The 21,558-nt window shown below is 42.7% G+C and overlaps 1 protein-coding gene across 1 annotated transcript in view; it reads left to right on the plus strand.

Moving 5' to 3' along the window:
- The window catches only part of PANK2 (pantothenate kinase 2), a 38,272-nt gene extending 18,792 nt beyond the window's left edge, over positions 1–19,480 (plus strand). Inside the window, exons 4-9 of the mRNA XM_045295543.1 lie at positions 2,729–3,081; positions 8,607–8,860; positions 10,181–10,357; positions 14,388–14,511; positions 15,884–16,009; positions 18,956–19,480. Coding sequence (XP_045151478.1) covers positions 2,729–3,081; positions 8,607–8,860; positions 10,181–10,357; positions 14,388–14,511; positions 15,884–16,009; positions 18,956–19,006 — 1,085 coding nt within the window. The 3' untranslated portion in view covers positions 19,007–19,480. The remainder of the gene's footprint in view (positions 1–2,728; positions 3,082–8,606; positions 8,861–10,180; positions 10,358–14,387; positions 14,512–15,883; positions 16,010–18,955) is intronic.
- Positions 19,481–21,558: the final 2,078 nt, after the last annotated feature.

Below are 21,558 nucleotides of genomic sequence, written 5' to 3' on the forward strand. Positions count from 1 at the left end.
CTTTCATGTGATTTATGTGTCGTACGAATTTTGTTTTTCGCTTTGGAAATAAAGATTTCCTGATACATGTGTTAAGCTTTATCTGTTTAAAGTGTACAATACATGCGTTTTGACAGAGATGAGACTAAATAAAAAAGTATTACAACTCAGATTCCAGAGCATACATGTACTGCTTTATCGCAAACAAAATATGTTTTAAAAAGTCTCTGTGTAAAAGTGGATGGCTGTAGACAGCTTCTCTCAGCAACACGCTTGTTGCAGTCTTGGTAGGGTGCCTTTCAACAACAAAAAATTCCATTAAAACTATTCTGATGGGTGTTCTGCCTGGTCAGTTAAGTTTAAGGCAGGAGGCTTAAATTAAACCAGAAGCTTATGGTAGTCATTGTCTTAGATTCAGATTTCTCAAAGGACACAGGACCATTCAGGGAGCCTGTTGAGATATTTTAAGAACATTGAGAATGGTATTGGTGAGCAAAAAGCCCCGAAAGTTAGGTTGAGGAATTTCCCCCATCACAATAGTGCACCTGTTCACCCTTTAAGGGTAGCAAGGGCTGACCTATGAGAATTTTGTTGGAAAACTTCACCCCATCTACCTTTCAGCCCTGATCTTGCCCCTTCAGACTTGTTTTTGTTTCCCCAACCCAAAGAACATTTAAAAGCAACATGGTTTGAGCCCCTTGAGGTTGTCCAAACTGTAAATCGAGGAATGTAACATTCAAGGAAAAGTTAAGAGAGATGGGAACATTGCTTTTAGAAATGAGTAAAAAAATAGCTTCATCAAAAAAAAAAAACCCTTCAAATTTTGATTTTTTTTTGGCCAATTAAAGGTTTTATGATTTTGTAGCAGTATTTGACTTACCCTTGTACAAGTCCCATGAAACCTCTCCATTCTACTTAACTCTCCCCATCAAGATTTGAGTTCTCTGAAAGTTTTCTCCTGACCTGTGCAGTCCGCTCCTCCCTATGACCCAGTCCCTGAGCAGCTGTCTAGCAGAGGCAGAAATAATTGGCTTATCATTTTTGGAGTTTCTTTTTAAAAATTTTATTTTATTGGGGGCTCATATAACTCTTGTCACATACATCCATGTGTCAAGCACATTGGCACATTTGTTGCCGCCATCATTCTCAAAACATTTGCTTTCTACTTGAACCCTTGGTATCAGCTCCTCATTTTTCCCCTCCCTCCCCACTCCCTCATGAACCCTTGATAATTTATAAATGATTATTATTTTGTCATATCTTACACTGTCTGACGTCTCCCGTCACCCACTTTTCATTTATCCATTCTCCAGGTAGGAGGTTATATGTAGATCCTTGTAATTGGTTCCCCCTTTCCATCCCATCCTCCCTCCACCCTCCCTGTCTGGAGTTTCTTATCAACGATATCATGTAGTGTGTAGTGTTCGGTGCAAGACTTCATTCACTCAGCGGGTTATTAGGAGTGTAGTTGTAGTTTTCCATTTTAAAAGTTCCGCTTGTTCCCGCCACCTTTTCCTCAAGCGTTTGGATCCTTGTTTTCAGGGCGTTGCCTTCTTTTTACATGCTTGTAGGAGGGATTTGGATTGTATGGGACATAGGAGCTTTTCATTCTTTCTGGGTAATAACAGCCACCCTGGGTGGATGCATTCTGATTCAAATGTGTGAGGTTAATAAGAGTTTGTTTTTATGGGGGCGTGAGGGTGGGTGGTGAATCAGTAGATGGTAGTGGCTGTCATGGCACGTTGTGTCAAATATAATTCCCAGTAGATCACACATGATTGCCCCAGGTCTGCTCCTGTTTTCTCATGGCAGTCATCCCTAGCTACAGCTTGGATGGAGCTTGTCCATTGCCTATCTCTATTCCAGAGCTGCTCTCAATTTCTGCAGTCTCTCTCCTCTGAGGGGTCTGACTAGTTACTGTGGGTCAGCTTGACCTTTATAAAGGGTTGGCTCTGGGTCAGAAGGCTCTAGGCAACGGGTTTGGTTGTTTGGATCTGTGTGGGTCAGGGAAGTGGTTGGATTGGACAGTTAATAGTTAATGCTTCTATCAGTCTAATTCTGCTGAGTCACATTTTTTGTCTCAGAATTATTTTAGAGAATATATCAGATCCCTATCTAATCATTTCTAGAATTTAGAGTGGGAAGGGATCTACGCAGCCCATCTTGATGTAAACTGAAGCAACTTTTTGAGAACAAATGCCAATGCTAATTGAAAGAAACCTTTTATCTCTAGGATATCAGGTTTTGAGAAACAAATTAATCATTGGAAATATGTAGAGTTGGGGATTTCCATGCAGAGATCATCGTATAGTATTGGCTAGTTTAATTTGTGTCCATGAGCATTGAAAATTCTTAATACTCCTTTAGTTCAGTGGGAAGGCTGGTGTTTTTTGTTTTCAGCTCCCGTTCCCCCCTCCCCCGTTATTTCCCAGTCTTAGTTATTTTGCATATTTTGTACTGCAAGGTAGGTTTTGTCTGTAATACTAATTTGAATCAGTATTCTGATGTTCTTCTTTTCAATCTTTGTCCTGTTTATTTATTTTTTGCCCAGGATTTTTAAATTGGAAAATAAAATAAGATAAAATTTGAAGATATGTTTGCAAACTGGATAACATATTTCTTTTCCCATAACTCTTATTGTTTGTGATTATATCCTTTGAAAACCACAGACTCTGAAATGTTACAACACTAGTAACTGCAGTTTTTAGGAAAAAACCATTCTGACTTTTTTTTCCCCTTCCCCATTTAGTTTTTCCGTGGTTTGGCTTGGATATTGGTGGGACCTTGGTCAAGCTGGTTTATTTTGAACCCAAAGACATCACCGCTGAAGAAGAGGAGGAAGAAGTAGAAAGTCTGAAAAGCATTCGAAAGTACCTGACCTCCCATGTGGCTTACGGGTCCACGGGCATCCGGGACGTGCACCTCGAGCTGAAGGATCTGACTCTGTGTGGACGCAAAGGCAATCTGCACTTTATACGCTTTCCCACTCATGACATGCCTGCTTTTATTCAAATGGGCAGAGATAAAAACTTCTCAAGTCTCCACACTGTCTTTTGTGCCACTGGAGGTGGAGCTTACAAATTTGAGCAGGATTTTCTCACAGTATGCATTTTTTAGCTTATATACAATTTATGGTAATCTGATTGTTAAAAATAATACCAAGAGCAAGATTTCCATCTCTATCAGAACTTGAATTTTCTCATATTGAATTATGATAAAGATATAAATTGGTGATAATCAGGAGTGAATCATGTAGAGATTGGTGTATGGTTTATTTTTGGCCCATGTCCTATAATGATGAGAATCAGAACTACTGGAAAAGACCATGTGGGTCTTCTAGTATTAAAATTAGAAGCGAGTCTGATGGAATAAGAAACAACAGAGTTAAGAAACAACAAACACCATTAAATCTTGGACATTGAGATTGAAAATTAAATTTTAAAAGTCATGCTATTTCCTTGCCATAAAATCACTTCCAAGAGCTTGTCTACCATTAATTGCTCTTGACCTTTTGAGTTATTTCCTGGCAAGTTTGCTATTAAAAACAAAAACAGAAGGCTGGCCTTCTGGTCAGACCCCAGGGCCAGTTTGAGAGCCCGCTTTTCCAGAGTGCCTTCTGAAGTGCTCTGTGCTGCCGACTAGGTAGTGGTGAGTGTAGAGCCGGCCTGGCCCCCGAGGGGGACTGTCAGCCAACACTGATGGTGCTCTCTCGTTCAGTGGACACCTGAACCGGACACTGGCGAGGTGGTTTGGGAGTAGATACAAGGGTGGCGTAGGGAGGGTTGACAAGTGAACTGGACAAGACTTTGGCTTTTAGGCTGCCATATACATTTATACTTGAAATCGACTGATTGTTTTTTCCTTGTTATTCAACATGTTCTTTGTTTTATTTTGTGTGTCATTGTATGGTTTGTGACTTCATTCTTTTCCTGTCTTCTATTCCTTTTCTTTCTTTTTTTAAAAAGTCATTTTATTGGGGGCTCATACAACTCTTATCACAATCCATACATATATGTCAATTGTGTAAAGCACACTTGTACATTCGTTGCCTTCATTCTCAAAACATTTGCTTTCCTCTATTCCTTTTCTTTCATAAACAAGCAAGCAGAATAAACCCCCACTGCCATTAAGTTGATTTTGACTTATGGAAGCCTTGTAGGACAGAGTGGAATTGTCCTGTAGCGTTTCCAAGGCGATAGATAATCTGTAGGGAAGCTGACTGCCTAGTCTTTCTCCCGTGGAGGTGCTAGTAACCTTTTGATTGGCAGCTGAACGCTCAACCCCTGTGCCACCAGAGTGGCTGGTCTCTCACCTAGCTGGCCGATAGTAATCATAGAATTGAAACGTATTCTCTCGCAAGGTTTTTATGTTCTTTACGGGAGTTTTTTTGGTTGTTGGTTTTCAGCGATTTCCTTTTCACTTGTGAGTAAAGGGTGAGGGGGTGTTAAGGGTGGAAGAGGAAGGTTTTCCTCCTTTGTGGCAGCCTGGAGTTCATGCACCTTGGAGCGTATCTGGCAGGTATGGGAGGAAACCACTCCATTTTCAGAACCTGTAGGGGTGCCTTCAGGAACATATCTGAAAGCCATTCTGGCTGCTAGCAGAGGTTGTGTGTGGGGCCCTCTGAGGAGAGAAGGGTACAAAGTAGATTCTTAGACCTTTAGGAGTAGGTTCTTAAGCCGCTGGAATATCTCATTTTATGTACCAGCTCTGTGTGGGAAAGGAGTCTGTGTGTGTGCTAAAGTCGTTATGCCCTCAGCTGCTAACCACCCAGAGGTGTTTTGGGGAAAAAAAGGCCTGCTGATCTGCTTCCTAGATACATTCTTGGAACATTGTGGAGCACATTTCTATGCCGACACACACATGGTCAACAGGAGTCAGAACTGACCGGACAGTAGTCGCCACCATCACCCTCTGCGTGTGTATGAAACTTAAATGCCTATCAGATGCTTCTCATGCATCAGGAGTGACTGATGTTTACATTGTATTGAGTTTGCTTGTTGATACATTTACTTTATGAGTAACATGGGAAATTGGAATATATAGGAATACAGTCACTTAGAAATAGGGAGTCATTAGGAACACAGCAGGCCATGTGAGGATAACAAAAACTATGGGCAGGGTTAAAGGAGACTCAGTTTTCTGACACACAATGGCAAAATGACTCAGATTTCAACAGACCACAAGTGGAAAATGATTTGGCTCAGAAATTGAATTGGAATGCTGCCAGCTTGAGATTGAAAAAGTCAACATTGATTTATCCTGGCATTGAAGGCCAGACCCAGTGAAGGCATAACTCCCAGGGAGCCTTTCTGCTCTCATAAAAAATGTACATCCTGGGAAACCTTATGTCCTGTATGGTCACTGTGAGTTGGTATTGACCCCAGGGCATTGAGCTGGGGCCGGGCGGAATTTGTAATGAGAACGAGATTGAACTAGACATACGGAGCCCAATCAGGGTTAAACTTGGCAGTAAACAACAGGTGCTGTAGGGTTTGATGTATCTATGAACTTATCACATGTTGAAGTCCCTGAGTTACAAACGTCTGACTTAGGTCAACTCTGTGGTGCCCTTTAAATAGGGCTTCAAACAGACTTAAATGGGTTCTCTTATGGTTGACAAAGCAAAATAGGAACAGACTTGACTTTTTAAAAATTTGATGATTCATCACAGTAACTCAGAATAGGATAAATCGTGGGTGTAGCTCTGTAAAGTGGGATACTGGGAAGAGGCCAAGTGAGCCCTTTCTGGAGCCTGATGGGTGAGATTGGAGAGCCTCACAAACTCCAGCAGCACGGTTGGTCACCATCTTTAAGAGGGGTGCTGCCATCTTTGATCAGGGCAGTGCTATTTGGTGCTAGGGTTAAAAATGCATTTTGTATTTATGTAAATTTGCTCTCTCTGTGAATTAGTTCAGTCAACCCCTAACAGATTTCTATGTCACTGTCGCCTTCACTGGCTGGGTGTACAGCTATCCGTAGTCACCACTGTTGGATTTATGTGCCCCTGAATACCTTTCTACACATAGCTCTGATACATATGTATGATATACATACCAAGCGGATATTCATTTTAACAATTTTATTGACATATCATTAATGTATCCCACAATTCAATGGGTTAGATATGTTGAAGAGAGTTGTGCATTCATCACCACAATCAATTTTAGGACATTTTTCTTCAATCTTGTGTCCTTTGTTAACTCCCCAACCTCCTGGGTCGTATGTAACTCTAAGCAACTATTGATGTAGTTGCTGCCTCTAGATTTACCCAAAAGTGGATATTTTAGATATTTTGTGACTAACATATCTTAGAGTTCTTCCCACTTTCGTACAAAGATTTTTTTTTATACCGTTGTGTGAAAGTTTACACTGCAAATTTGGTGTCCCATTCACCAGTTCACACACAGATTGTTCTGAGGACGTAGATTGCTGCCCTCCGATGTGTCAGCACTCTTCCCGTTTTCTACCCTGCTTTCCATTGTATCTGCCCTTCCTTACTTTGGGGCAAACGTTGCCCCTTCAGTCGTGCATAGTTGATTGTTGTAAGGAGCACATTTCTCTTGTGTTACTGTTTATTTTACAGGCTAGTCTTTTATTTGGCTGAAAGGTAACCTGGGTGGGATGGGGGGTGGGATCCAGTTTCGGCTAAAAAGGTGGTAGTTTCATAGTTGCCCCAGTCTTTCACTCCAGTTAAGTCTGACCTTTTTTACGAATTTGAGTTTTGTTCTACATTTTTATCTCATTTTACCTGGGACCTTTGATTGTGTCTCTGGTCGGACCAGTCAATGGGCACCATCTGGCTTTAGTTTCAGGTTTGAGGAGACTGCTTCCTGTGGGTCATTAGTATTTTGGACTAATTACATCCTGGAGTCTTGGCTTTCTGCATTCTTCATTGTTTCTGTCAGGAGCGGCAGCTGGCAAGCTTTTAAGACCCCTGACGTTATCCACTAAGGAGAATGTAGGTATATTCTCTTTACGAACTGTGCAGGCTAGTAAGACTAGTGTTCCTTTAGCCTTTCCAGCCCAGGGACTCAGTCACACAGGTGTTTGCACATGACTAAGAGGTTTCTATAATGGTACCCTTGTGTGCTTTATTATGTGAAGGGATTTCAAGAAAACAATGGAAGTAAATAATGGTGTTTTCCCCACATACTTTTTGAAGCTCCTAGTATATATGAATTTTGCACATGGGCCGTACAAATAAATACACACACGCACACACGCCCACAACGGTACCTACATGTACCATGTACTTATTGGATGCTCTCCCACACCTGTAGACCATACTTAATCTACTGATGTAACCACTCAACCATTTTGGGTCATTTCCATTATTGCAGAATTGTGTATATTACAGCACTGACTATAGTGTCCTTTGTTCTTCCGCACCCCTCGTTGTCTTCGTGTACCATGGTCATGTGCTGACTTCCCTCCCTTCGCTAGAATGTGTCTGCTGTCTAGTAAGTGATTTGCCCTGCCTCCCCTTCCCATCCCTGGTAAGCATCAAAAATGTTTTCTCCATGTACTCCTTCCTGTTCATAACTTTTAAAATAAAATGGTATCATACAGTATGAAAGGGTTTCCAAAAAATGGAAAAAAAACTAAAACAAGAACCAATTTTATTATCTTTGAATTCAATTATTCCATGAAATTTTGGAAGCTCCCTTGTATTTGTCCTTTTGTGGTTGATTATTTCACTTAGCATAATGTCCTCCGGATCCATCCACATTGTAAGATTGTATTTTCTGGACCAATCATTAGTCCAGATACTTGTGGAATCTTCCATTATATGGATGTACTACGATTTGTTTATTTAGTTGTTGATGGGCACTTAGGTTGTGTCCACTGGGTTGCAAATGTAAGTGGTCTGTGATGAACATAGATATGCATGTCTGTTTATGTCACTGCTTCATATATCTCTTGGATATGTACCTGGGGGGTGGGATTGTTGAATCATAAGATTTTTGTTTATAGCTTTATAAAGAAGCACCACACCATTTTTCATATTGGTTGTTACTTAATACAACCAGTAGTGTAAATAAGAGTTCCAATCACCCCACAACTGAACATTTTTTATGGCAATTTTTGCAAGAGTGAGGATCCTTTTATTTCTACACTATTTTAATCATTTTTATTTAACTTAAATAGAATTCTATTGATAAAAATGGCTTAAATTTTGATACTGCTAAAATATCTTTCCCCAAGAGACACTAATCCGTTTTAGATAGCAAGTAGATTCTATCTTCTAATTGGGCACTTTTCCTTTGACTTCAAGTTCTTAAGTGCTAATGTATGCGGCCTATTTTGATACAGCTCCTGGAAGATGGGCTTTTGGAATGCAACCAGAGTCCTTGTGACTCGCACTCTGGGTTACCATGTGGCCACTGGCACTTGGATTTTTTGAAGTTGCTTTCTGATGGGGATGAGACTTTAGCAGTCTGTGGGACTAGAAGTCTGTCTTAGAAGCCTGTCCTATGGCTTTTGTCCCCAAATCTGTTCTATAAAATATGCACAAATAATATATACCCAGAAGTGCTTTCAGGGTCAGTTGATTGTAGAGGGGGATGTTTTGTTAATGGAATTTTCCATTTGTTAAAAAGTCTGAATATATCCTTATTTCCTTACAGATAGGTGATCTTCAGCTTCACAAACTTGATGAACTAGATTGCTTAATAAAAGGAATTTTATATATTGACTCAGTTGGATTCAATGGACGATCACAGTGCTATTACTTTGAAAATCCTGCTGATTCTGAGAAATGTCAGAAGTTACCATTTGATTTGAAAAATCCATACCCTCTGCTTCTGGTGAACATTGGCTCTGGGGTTAGCATCCTAGCAGTGTATTCCAAAGATAATTATAAGCGGGTTACAGGTACCAGGTAAGTCTTTTATAAGAATGCCAGTGTTTGTTCTTCTTGTCATAATAGGTTAAAACTGAGTGTTCAGATATTGCATATGACTTCTTATATGCTCAAGGCCTGTTAAATGCATGTGGAAGGTTCAATCCCCCACCCCCCCACCCCCCAGGATTATGCAAACAGCATCTCTCTTTGACAATTCTTATGATCTACGTTAACCTCTACTGCTCATGTTTCATTATTGTAGTTGTTTCATGGGAGAAAGGAGGGGCTTTCTACTCCCATAAAGAGGCAGTCTGGGGAAGTGGGGCAGTTCTCCCCTGTGCTGTAGGTACTATGAGTCAGCATTAACTCCATAGCAGTGAGTTGAGGTGAATTGTTTCATGAAATATCTCACTTAGTAAACTCATTGTGCTTTATAAAAGTGTGTAGTTCTTGCTGGGAGTTTGTGGTAAGGTGAATAGAAGATAACTATAGCTACTAGGTAGTATCTATGAGGAAAAGTCAAGGCAAAGTCCCAACTTTGAAATGTGTATGAATTTTATATGTGTAAACACACATGACCAAGAGATCAAGTAAGATCTAGAAATGATCATTATGATAAATATCAAAAAAAGGAAGGGTAGTCTGTGGGGTGGGGTGGGGGTCAGGGTCAAGCAGAAGGAGGGAAGGAATCTGCTTTGGTTCAGGACTCTGAGGTCAATTGAGGAAAATCGTGCTGGGAAATGGGATAAACACCCAAAACAGGTTATAAAATGAGAGGAGTAATTTCTGGGGAGAGAAAACAGTAATTGAGGGGTATGTTGGGGTGATGAACAGAGAAGGTCCTTGGGTGAGGAGAGTGACTGGGGCATGAGCAGGGAGGAGGAGGAAGGGAGTAGGTGACAGCATGAGCCCAGTGGAACGGCTGATCTATCTATACCAGCAAACTCGGCAGATACCTACACAGCACAAGGGGACAAAGGAGTCCAGCCCTGCGTTTTGCCACTTTGCTTATTGGCTCTCATATTTATTTGTTTTTGATGCACTCTGTTATCTTTCTACAGACTTCCTACTGGTAACAACTATATGATTTGGTTGGGGCAATACTGGGTTGATACATAGGGTGTGGGTTCATAAGTATTCCCTTCTTATTTTACTCTTTTATTTTTTAAGTGTTTCATTGTGAACTAGGTGGAGATTTACATATCAGAGCTTTGATTTTGCATTCAACAACACAAACAACTTTTCAGACCTCCCAATATCTTGCCCAATCCCCGCCCCCCCCACATCCTTTTGAAGCACATTTTCTGTGATTGGCTTTTAAAAAGGTTATAATACTGCCTTTTATTTTAATCACAGTCTTGGAGGAGGAACCTTCTTTGGTCTCTGCTGTCTTCTTACTGGTTGTACCACTTTTGAAGAAGCTCTTGAAATGGCATCTCGTGGAGATAGCACCAAGGTGGATAAACTGGTGCGAGACATTTATGGAGGGGACTATGAGAGATTTGGACTACCAGGCTGGGCTGTGGCTTCAAGGTAAGGGAGTGAGTGTGTGTTGTAGAATTGATAGGAATGTATGCTTTTAATTTTAAGCTGCTTTATTGAGATGCTCACATACTGTAAAGGTACTTAAAGTGTATAATTTAGTGTTTTTCACTATATTTATGAAGAAGATTGAGATAGATAGATGGCAACTTTGCTTGATAAAAGTGAGGAGGACTTGAAGCGCTTGCTGATGAAGATCAAGGACTGCAGCCTCTAGTGTGGATTACAACTCAGTGTAAGGAAGACTAAAATCCTCACAATTGGACCAATAGACGACAACATGATAAATAGAAAAGATAAAAATTATCAAGGGTTTCATCTTGATTGCTGTTACTATGAGTACTAGTTGTGGATCCAGTCAAGAAATCAAATGGCACATTGTGTTGGGCAAATCAGCTGCACAAGACCTCTTTTAATGTCTAAAGAGCAAGGATGCTGCTTTGAGAGGACTAAGATGTGCCTAACCCAAACCATGATACATATTTTCAGTCTCGTGTGTAAAAGTTGAACATTGAATAAGGAAGAGAGCAGAAAAATTGATGGGTTTGAATTATGGTGCAGGTGAAGAATATTGAAAGTACCATGGTCTGCCAAAACAAGCAAATCTGTCTTGAAAGAAGTACAGCTCTTTAGAAGCAAGGATGGTAAAACGTAGTTTCATGTACTTTGGACATTATCAGGAGTGACCAGTTCCTGGCAAAGGACCCATCATGCTTGGTAAAGTGGAGGGTCAATGAGAAAGAGGAAGGTCATCATGCAGCAGATGACTGACACAGTGGCTGCAACAGTGGGTTCGAACATGATTGTGAGGATGCCGCAGGACCGGACGAGACTTCATTTTGTTGTGCCTAGAGTAGCTATGAATCAGAATCGACTTCATGGCACCTAACAGTATCGTCATAGAGTTCCTGGGAGAGAAGTCCGGGTGGTGTATTGGTTACATTACACCAATACTTAAGGTCTGCAGTTTGAAACCACCAGGGGCTCTGAGGGAGAAAGACAGGGCTTTCTACTCCCATGAGCAGTTGTTAACCCCCGGAAACTCAACAGCGGCAATTCTACTCTGTTCTATAGGGTCACTGTGAGTTGGCATCGACTCAATGGCAGTGAGTTTGTTAGGGTGCTGTGTTAGACAGGGCTCTCTAGAGAGATAAAACCAAATTGCTGATAATTATATTTATTTATAAAGATAATTAGATATATAACAAGAAATGGACTGTTAAATCATATACAGATAAATATATATAATACAGGAAATGAATAGTTAAATTATAAAGCACTACAAAGGGCTCAGTGCAATTCACTCCCGTGAGAGAGAGTTGTGTGAGACTAGCAGTCCTTCAAGTCTCGTCTGCTGCCAGATCTCCCTCTATTTATAGAGTGAGGCTATCTCAACACAGCAGCCAATCACAAGGCAGATCACCAACTGTCAACTAACCACCAGTCCCAACTGCCAGTCCCCAGCTCCAGAGATGTCTTAAAGGGACCTCAACTTACAACGACACAGTCCACAGGCTAGGCATCCCACAGATAGTGTAGCCTATAAGTTGAGGCACAGAACAAGCAAGGCACAGAACAAGCAAGCACATTGGTCCGATGATTAAAGAGTAAGAGACAAGAAAGGCGAGGTTCACCGAGCCATTATCTCTCCACCCTTCAGTTAATCCTACTTGTATTTATCGGCCAGGCTGGCACAATAAACTATCTCAGGTTCCCTCAGAAAAAAAAGCCTGGTGATCTGTGTCTGAAAAAACAGCCATTTTGAAAACCCAGGAGGGACAGTTTTCTACTCCCAAACACGTAGAATTGGAATTGACTCTATGGTGACTATTTGTGTAGTTTTCACATCGTGTAACCATCAACATAGTCCAGTTTCAGAGCATTTTCATTATTCCAGAAAGAAGCTCTGTACCCGTTAGCTACCCTTACTCCCTGACAAACATTAATATCAATGAGTTCTTTCTGTACCTACTTAGTGTCATCTTTTCAAAATTCATTCATGTCTGTAGCATGAAACATGGTACTTTATTCCTTTTAATTAGGGAAAAATCTTGTGTTGGATGGATGTACCACATTTACCAGTTTGTCAGTTGGTAGACAATATGGATGTTTACTACTTTTTCCTACTTGTTATGAATATTATGAGTTTTCATGTACAGCTCTTTGTTTTTGTTTTTCCTTAATATATGTCTAGGATTGGAATTACTTACTAGGTGATACGGTAACTCAAGTTGGTCTGAAGGCTGCGAGTTAAAACTGTTCAGTAGTGCTTCCCACCCACACCCACACTTCAGTAGCTTTGCCTCATGCGCTGGTGGAGTTGTGGGATACGCTTTGGGTTTCTATTTATAAGGTCAGTGGTTCCAGCCTACTGGTCGCCACTCTGTGGGAGAAAATGAGGCTGCCTGCTTCCATAAAATGTACTGCTGTGCTAACCTCTGGAGCAGTTTTACTCCACCCTACAGTGGCTGGGAGTCAGAATGCACTGGTTTGCTGTTCTTCCCTCTATTTGAGGGACTGTTTTCATGGTGACTGCTTCACTATTTGAGAGACTGCCATTTTGTTTTCCAAAGTGGCCGTACCATTTTTATTCCTCCTCTTCAATGCCTTTTTTCATTTCTTTTTTTTTTTTTTAATTTTTTTTTAATTAATCAATTTATTGGGGCTCATACAATTCATCACAATACATAGATCAATTGTGTAAAGCAGATCTATACATTTGTTGCCCTCATCATTCCCAAAATTCTCTTGCCTCTTGGGTTCCCGGAATCCGCTCATTTTCCCCCCCCCCCCCCTTCCCTTCCTCCTCCCCTTTCCCCCATGCACCCTTAATAATTTATAAATTATTTTTGTATCTTACATTACACTGTCCGGCGCCTCCCCTCACCCACCCCGCTGTGCCCGTCCCCCAGAGAGGAGGCCATACGCGGCTCCCTGTGATCCATTCCCCCTTGCTACCTCCCCCTTCCCTCCTGGTATCGCCACCGTCGCCCCCGGTCCCGAGAGGCTCCTCCGTCCTAGATTCCCTGTGCTTCCAACTCCCATCCGCACCGCTGTGCATCATCTGGTCTAACCAGGTCTGCAAGGCGAAACTGGGGTCCTGGTGCCTTTTTTCATTTCTATACTTCCCTGTCAATACTTGTTATTGTTGGTCTTCTTGGTTTTAAAGCTCTTAATGGGCATGAAGTGATAAAACAGGTTGATTTTTGAGTTGCGCTTTCTTAATGACTAACAGAAGTAGCCCTAGTGGTTTCGTGGTTAGTGTTCAACTGCTAACTCAAAAGACCAGCCGCTGTTCAGCCCCTTAGCTACTTGGGAGGAGAAAGCTGTAGCAGTCTGCTCCCATGAAGAGTATAGCCGTGGAAACCCAAGGGCTAGGGTCACTTGAGTTGGAATTGATTTGATGGCACATAACAGAAACTAAATGCTGTTTAATCTTTATTTTGTGCCTTTTATTTGTAATCATTTATTTTGATTGATTGAACATGAGTTTCTTTCTTGGTTTAATCAATTCTGCTGGTAAACATGGGGGCACAATGTGAAAAAGTACATGAAAACTATGAGTGGCATTTTCCCATGAATGTTTTGAAACCCCTTTGTACCTTGAAATATTTTATCTTCTGTGGAATTCTGAAACTCTTTAAGTAGCAAGTAGCTCCCTCTGCGACTCACCTGTGGATTTACCAGCTGTGCATGTCACCCCCGGCGTGGAACAACTGGGCAGTAGATGGGGATGAATTCAAGGAGCAGTGGTGAGATCCCTTCTGAGATGGGAGAGTCTGCTACCCAAAGCCAGGCTTTAATAGCAACCAAGGGAATGGGGAAGCCACCTGCTTATTCAGAACACTAGAGGGCGCCATTTGATGCTGCAGTTCTCTGAGCAGATGCTCTGTTGTGTTGTCCTAAAAGGTTTGCAAATGTGAACAGTGTTGCCTAGAAGTCAGTTTTGTCTTAGTAAAGCAAGAGCTGCAGGGCTCCGTTGCTTCTGCGTTAGCAGTGAGAACTCTTGTTTTCACCACAGCTTTGGAAACATGATGAGCAAGGAGAAGCGGGAGGCCGTCAGTAAGGAGGACCTCGCCAGAGCAACTCTGATCACCATCACCAACAACATTGGCTCCATAGCAAGAATGTGTGCCCTTAATGAAGTAAGGGGGCCAGGCTTTCTCCCACTGCTCTGAGGAGAATGTGGAACTGAATTGTGGGTCCCTGCTTAGAGTAGTGCCTAGTAGTGTGAGGTAGCTTGTATCAGTGCAAAGTTAACCTTAATGGCTTTCACCCCCCTTCCTCACCGAAGATGAGCCTGCAACTTAACTAGAAGTAAATTCTATACTTTTGCAGAAAAAGTAGAGAAAGGTAGCCAGGATCCGTGATGATGGGGTGGGGGTGGGGAGCTGTTGGATGGTGCTGTTGGGTAACTACACTGTGGCTATCATTGAACTCTAGGGTCTCTGGGAAGGAATCCCCAGGGTCCTTGAAGCTGGGAGAAGAACGAGCGGGCAGAGGAGTGCCCATCCTGGCTCCCACCTCCAGCTATGCAAAGCTGCTTCTTCGTGCTTTCAGCTTCTTTACAGTGCTGCCTTGTAGCATTCAGGTCAAGCAGCATTGTACAGGGCTATGAAAGAACTAAGAATGGGCTGCCCGTGGGGAAGGAGGACCAGTTGGTGCAGTTTTATGGCTTACTCTCTTTATAAATTCTTAATTAAATAGATAACATAGGCTTGTGGCTTTAAGAAAGAAAAAACAAAAACCCCAAAGCCCTAATTATAATGAAAGTGTTGCGTTTTCAATTGAAAAGAATTGTGTCACCATCAGACAGAAACATGTTTTCATTCAGGTATCCTAGTACTACTTTTACCTGTATTGCAGGTTTCCTGTGTATTTTAAGGTATTTTTGTTGGTTTGCCTACCAGTTAATATTTTTACGTAGTTTAACAAACTTCGTGGCTGTATTTCTTGATGGGGTTCTTTTTATATCAAGTCATTTCACCGAGTACTAGGCATTTGCTTGCCCATTGATAACTCTGCAGTAATCAGTTTTCACGAAGCTATTTTTTTTGGTGGGCGTTTTGTCTGACCATGCTTATGTAGTGCCTGGATGCTTTGCTGAAGGGCTGCCCTGGTCTTAGATCATCGATAGCAGGGGATGAATGGATCTCTTTTTATGAAGGTTGAGTATAGAATCTGCCTTAAAAGTTGGCTTTCTTTGATCACTAATGAGGTTGATGTGCCTTTTGTACTGATAATGCTTCTTACACAATTTGCCTACTTATGCCACTTAACCCCTTTTGAATAGGGGTTTCCCAGTTTTTCTAAGCAGTATAAAACTGTAGTTGTTATCTGCCATATTTAATAGATATTTTTCCTGCTCTGTTTTCTCCTGTGACATTATCTGGCATGCTTTCAAATGAGGCCAGAGTTATCTGGGGATGTGTAATGCACATGAGATTCTGTTTGAGGGGAGCTTTTATGAGAGCAGAACTCAGGTGAAAACTAACTGCCTTTTTTTGATGTGCCCAGAACATTAACCAGGTGGTATTTGTTGGAAATTTCTTGAGGATTAATACGATCGCCATGCGACTTTTGGCATATGCTTTGGATTACTGGTCCAAGGGGCAGTTGAAAGCCCTTTTTTCAGAACACGAGGTAAGCTGCCTATTTCTTGTAATAGAATACGTACACGAAGGGCATGCAGCTCATGTTCTAATGCAGCAGAGATGACGTGGGCGGTTGTACCTCAGTTTTATCTTTCTAATTGTACAAGATGGGGCATAACTTTTTGTTTTAAACGTTTAATTGTGGTTTGGGTGAGTTTACAGTTTCCCATTCAACAACTTTCAGCCTGTTGTTTCGTGACAACCCCCTCAGTGTGACGGCACCCATACCACTTCCTCCCTGGGTTCCCTATTTCCATCTGCCTGTCTGGCCCCTTCTTGCCCCCTGAACTGGGCTGTAGGGCAGATGCTGCCCTTTTGCTCTCAGATGGTTGATTGTTCGGAGGGGGATGCTCCTCACGCCTGTTAGGCTCACTGTTATTTAGATTGGTGAGCCTTGTCCATTTTATAATTTTGTTTGATATTTTTCTCCTACTCCGTCCAAGATCTTTTAATGTGGTCTTAACCAATTTTGAAGGGGAAAACTGTTAGATTTACCTATATATTTTTGATGCCATTGTTCATTTCTAACCTTTGTATATTTTCTGCATTAACACTTAACTCTTTGGTTTTTGATTTTGCTTCACCTGTATTGATTGAGTTCACATGCCAGTTATTTTAGTTGTGTATTTTAAAATAAGTAAGTGAAAAAATAGTTCCAGGAATTAGAACCACACTACATGGGGACTGAGCATGAAGACTGGTGAGAAATAATACATGGAAAAAAGTCATTGAATTGCTCGACTTGATTTTCTTTTTTAGAGCAGGGCCCAAGCATTCTCTCTCATGTCCCCTTGCGTTCCCCGACTGCTGGGCAGTTCACATATTGGAGGATTTTAGATAGTATTAGATAGATTTTAGATAGTATTGTCACGAATCTTTTTCAGAATTGCATGTGCTGCATATGTGAGGGGTTTTCTCAAAGTTGAAGGGAAAATTCCATTATATTTTCAATTCTGTTTTGCCGTGCATTTTCTGAAGTCCCTATTCAGTACTAAATTAGGCTTCTTTAGCAGCAGCGTCTTTTTTTGGTAAGTAAAAAGGTTCAGAAACTACATAGCAGAACATAACACACCACTTCAACAGTGTTCTCATGTATCCATCAGTGACGTTGATGACACTCTTCAAGTTGTGCAACCATTCTCCCCTCCTCCTCTGAAATGGTTCCCTCGTTAGCATTAACCTACTGTCCCAGAAGCATTCTTTCACATAGCTGTTGCCAGTTTGCAGGGTACAAACACGTGATATAGTACACCTTGCCTTTTTTGGGGCAATCTTTGCCCTATTGTTGTGCTTTTTATAGAATGAAAAAGAAACCCTATTTGATCTTATTTTGAATATAATTGTTAGTAATTTAATGTAACTGTCTTGCTTAATTTCTACCGCTAGTCAAGCCATTTCTTAGTGGAAATTAAATTTACAGATTAATTTCTTAGGCTTACTCCCTTTCTTTTAACCGGTAACTTCCTGACAGCTATTAACCCTTTATGAAATTCTGTGTTTACACTTTCCCACTTGGAGTCTTTTAGGCTCTCTGAGTCTTGGTATTTTTTCCTGCCGTCACACTAAAGGCGCTTCACCGTTGTTGTGAAAACTTTATGTATAGGTTTTTCTCAGGCTTTTCTCTACCATCTTCTCAAAACCTCTCTTCCATCTCAGCACTTTAGAGCTTATAACAACCTGTCTTTATCTTTTACTTCAGTAAGTTCTAAGTCTTCAGTGGAATTCAGTATAATGGTTAACTTTTTTGCTTATTTTGTTTGAAAAGATAAAATGTATACAACAAAATGTAAAATGAACAGCCTTGACCTGTATGCTCTATCTATGATTGGGCAGGCCGAGCTTTGCTGTGTCTTGCTCAGTTGTGTTACTCACACTTGTAGTTTCTAGTCTTTTGTCACAAAACAAAGTGGCCACAAAATAGTGGCATTCAGGGGAGCTTTTCGCCTCTAGTGTTTGGCATCATGTTTATTGGTAAGCTTTTCTGGAAAGAGGAACTATATCTGAGTTACTTATATTGGAGAGACCAACAAGAAGTCTCTCCCGGTCTTCCTCAGTCCATTCTCAGTCCTCTTCTACCTGATCTCATACTTTGGAATTCTTCTCTGATTCCTGCTGGCATTCTCACCTTTCCTTGCCTGCTGGCTGGCCTTTTGGTGGAGGTGTGCTTGCGCTTGCTTGGTTGTGTTGACCTCAATGAAGTAACTTCTAGTTACTTGGTGTGTCATTTCTTCTCCAGCTGCTGCTTCTCTGTCTCACGCTTGAGTAGCTCCTGTGGTTCCTCAGACTTATTTGTTCATTTGTTCTGTGCGTCCTCTGTCCCAACACATTATCCCCCCCTCAACTACCTGTCCTGACCCTCACACCTGCTCTAGAGTCAGACAGCCAGTTCCCATTAGGTACAGCTGACTCTTGGGTACCCTAAACCTTCTACATCCTGTGTGGGAAAAAGTCTCCATCTTTGCATCTCTTGCTCCAGTGTCTCTGTTCTCTGGTGGTGACACTCTCTAAACCCCCTACTCATTGTCATCTCCCTCTTGAAGTGAGTCTTGAATCAACTACACCTCCAGGCCCTTCACCCTCTGCAACCTGTCCCTGCTGGCTTCTTGCTTCGCTGGGCTTCAGGAGCAATCTCACTTTGATTCTATAGTAATCTGGAAATGTTCCAGGTCTCTGTTGGGTCCCATGTCCTCATTCTCCAGGACACAGTCCAGGCAGCAGCTCTTCCCAGAGGTAGCGGGGCGGCCTCCAGACTCTAGTTTGCCTTGCTCAGTGTGTTGTGCATCCAAGTCCCTAGCCCAGCCTGGGTGCTCCCGGTTTCCTTGCCAGCTTCTAGGAATCACGTACAATGTTAGCTTTCACACTACTAATCATATAGTTCACTTACGTCTACAGAAAGTGGCTCTTATTTTTGGTGTGTGTCTATTTTTTTCCTCAGGGTTACTTTGGAGCAGTTGGAGCACTCCTTGAGCTGTTGAAGATCCCCTGATCATTACCTGGAGAGAGCCATCTGGAACCTTCCACACTGGGATCTGTGGACTTAAGTTTTCTAAGAGACATTCATTTTTATGACTGTACACTAACTGAATCAGATCAAGAAGGACAAGTGTATTTTTCTAAGTCATCAAGATAATTCAGTCTAAACTAGTCACCACTAAGGATGTATTAAAAAAAAGAAAGGACAGATGATGATCCATGTCCATTGCAGTGAGGACTGGCTGACTTGGGTCTTTCTAAAGAATATCCCCCCAGACGTGCTGGGTGGTTTCCACATCTCAGCAGAATGCACTGGAGACACCAGGCCAGAGCTGGTCTGGGTTCCTTCAGCTGCCTGTGGGGGTGGGGGTAGGGGTGGTGGGGGATCCCTCTGTTTGAACTGGCTACAAGCACAACAGGCTTCCAGGTGTTTTAATCTAATTACAGTTGTGTCATGCTGACCTTGGAGGTCAGTACTTGTGTCAAAGTATTGAAAAAAGTGTTTCATTCCAAATTTCTGCTAAGTTCATTGACCAGGGTAATTGTCTACCTGAAGCTTTATACAATGAAGCAACTTTTGGAAGGACAGTTGGTTCCAGGTTGTCCTGGGAAAGGCCTGTTTGCAAAGACCAGGCTTCCCAGGGCAGAACTGGGCAGGGGACAGGGCAGGGCTGCCCGCCTCATGCATGAAAACCACCAGTAGGAAAAATATTCTGGGACATGTGACTAAAGACAAGAAGGGCTGTCTGTACAGGGAACTGTGGAGAGGCTAGACACGTGGACTTAAGCTATCTTGTTTGGAGATTGAACCACTGGTGAGCAGGTTGGCTGTTCAGGGAGCCCAACCTGGGCTTTCCTGTGCACTCCCTCACTGTCCAGGGCCTCCGGCTCTTGCTGAAACTACCTAGCAGGTTGGTGTGATGGGCTGCGTGTGGCACCTGACCATGCTGAGCAACGCTAGAGAAGACCCGAGGCTTCAGGATGGAGTCTGGGTGTAGGGCTTTACTTTAAGCTTTACTGATGCTGTGTAAAATCATTTAAAACCCTTCTTGGAGAAAATGTAACTAAAGTATCTTATATGTTAGTTGGTGCCTGCATCAATATTGTAGGCAGGTAAGGGCCTGGGTAAACTGGCCTTTAGGCTCTGTTTTGTAGCCTGTGGGGTTAGGCGTGGGGGAGCATGCTGGCCTCTCAGGTTGACAGGGACCCAGAGGTCAGCTGGCTCTCTGTCTGGGTCCTTGGTTTTCACTTGTACTAAGCTCACACAGTGGCTATAGGGGTGCTGCAGAGGTACAGACCTGCTGCCTGAGGTGTGAGGGTGAAAGCCAAATGGGCAAGGTTCCCTCCTGGAGTGGGGTGGGATGGGGGCTCTTTCTTGACATGTCAGTGGGTTGGGTGTGTTGCTGAGGTGGGGCCTCAGTGGAACTGGGCTATGGGGTTGGGCATTGGAGCGGTCCTAGGGCTTCAGCGATGTCTTCTTTCAGCTGCTGCACCCCTTTCAGCTCCCCAGGCCCTCGCTTGATCTGCCCTGTCCTCTCAGTGCTGCCTCCTCCTTGACTGTTCCAGCTGAGCTCCTCCTGGTGGCCCCACGGCTCCCCATTATTAGCTCCAGTCCCTCGTGCCCCAGGATGAACAGATGGACCCCTCCACCCCCCACCAGCAGATGACAACCCTGCTTTCCAGAATAAGTAAAAGATATGAGTGTACTCACCCAGGTCTGTCCCTCTGCGTCCCCCACCCCCACCCCCTTTCCAGGTCAGGGAGGGCAGCCTCTGCTGAAGCTCCTGCCCGTCACCTCTGTACTTACAGGATGTACTGGTGCTTGATATAGAGCAACTCAGTCCACCTTTGTAACAATCCAACAGGAAGGGCTGTCAAATTTGCCCCATATCACGCTGATAGAAACTGGCTGAACTGGACTTAAACCACAAACATTGTCTGACTTCAAACACCAGAACCAACTCTTCAGGTTGTTACCTTCCATGTTGATGTTACCTTCCATCTCCACTGACCCATCACTTCCTTCTCTTGAATAGCTATCTCTGTTTCTTCACGTCCCACTTTATGCCCAGCTCACTCTTACTCTAGGATAGGGCAGTCCCTAGGGAATCCACTGGTAGTAAACTTAATGGTCATTTGATGAGCTCAGCCTCCTCAGTTAAGCACAGCAGGAGCACCAGTTCCTAGACAAACAGCCGCTGCCCGGCTCAGTCCCAGCCGCCTGCAGCCCTGTCTTCTCATCTCACTACGTGCTCTTTCAAGGTCATCTGACGTGCCCAAGCGCACACAGAAGCCACTGCTTGGCAGTCTTCTCCCACCCCTTCCAACTTGAGATGGATGTCAGTGGAATTCCCAGGCATCCTACTACCAGGTCTAAGCCACTGTGTCTTCCAGTCTTGTCCACTGAAGTCATGTCCCCACACTGCCCTCACTAGAGGCATTGAGCCCACTGAGGCTCCCGTGGTCTTTATCCAGGTGAGAAAGGTAGGGGCAGATGGCCAGAAGTGAACAAAAATGAAGAGTGGTCTCAGAGGGGGCTTTGTGTGGTTCAGGAACAGGAATCTG

This window comes from Echinops telfairi, unplaced genomic scaffold, assembly GCF_000313985.2.
Source record: "Echinops telfairi isolate 266 unplaced genomic scaffold, ASM31398v2 ScPeMD7_5592;HRSCAF=6446, whole genome shotgun sequence".
Taxonomy (NCBI): Eukaryota; Metazoa; Chordata; class Mammalia; order Afrosoricida; family Tenrecidae; genus Echinops; species Echinops telfairi.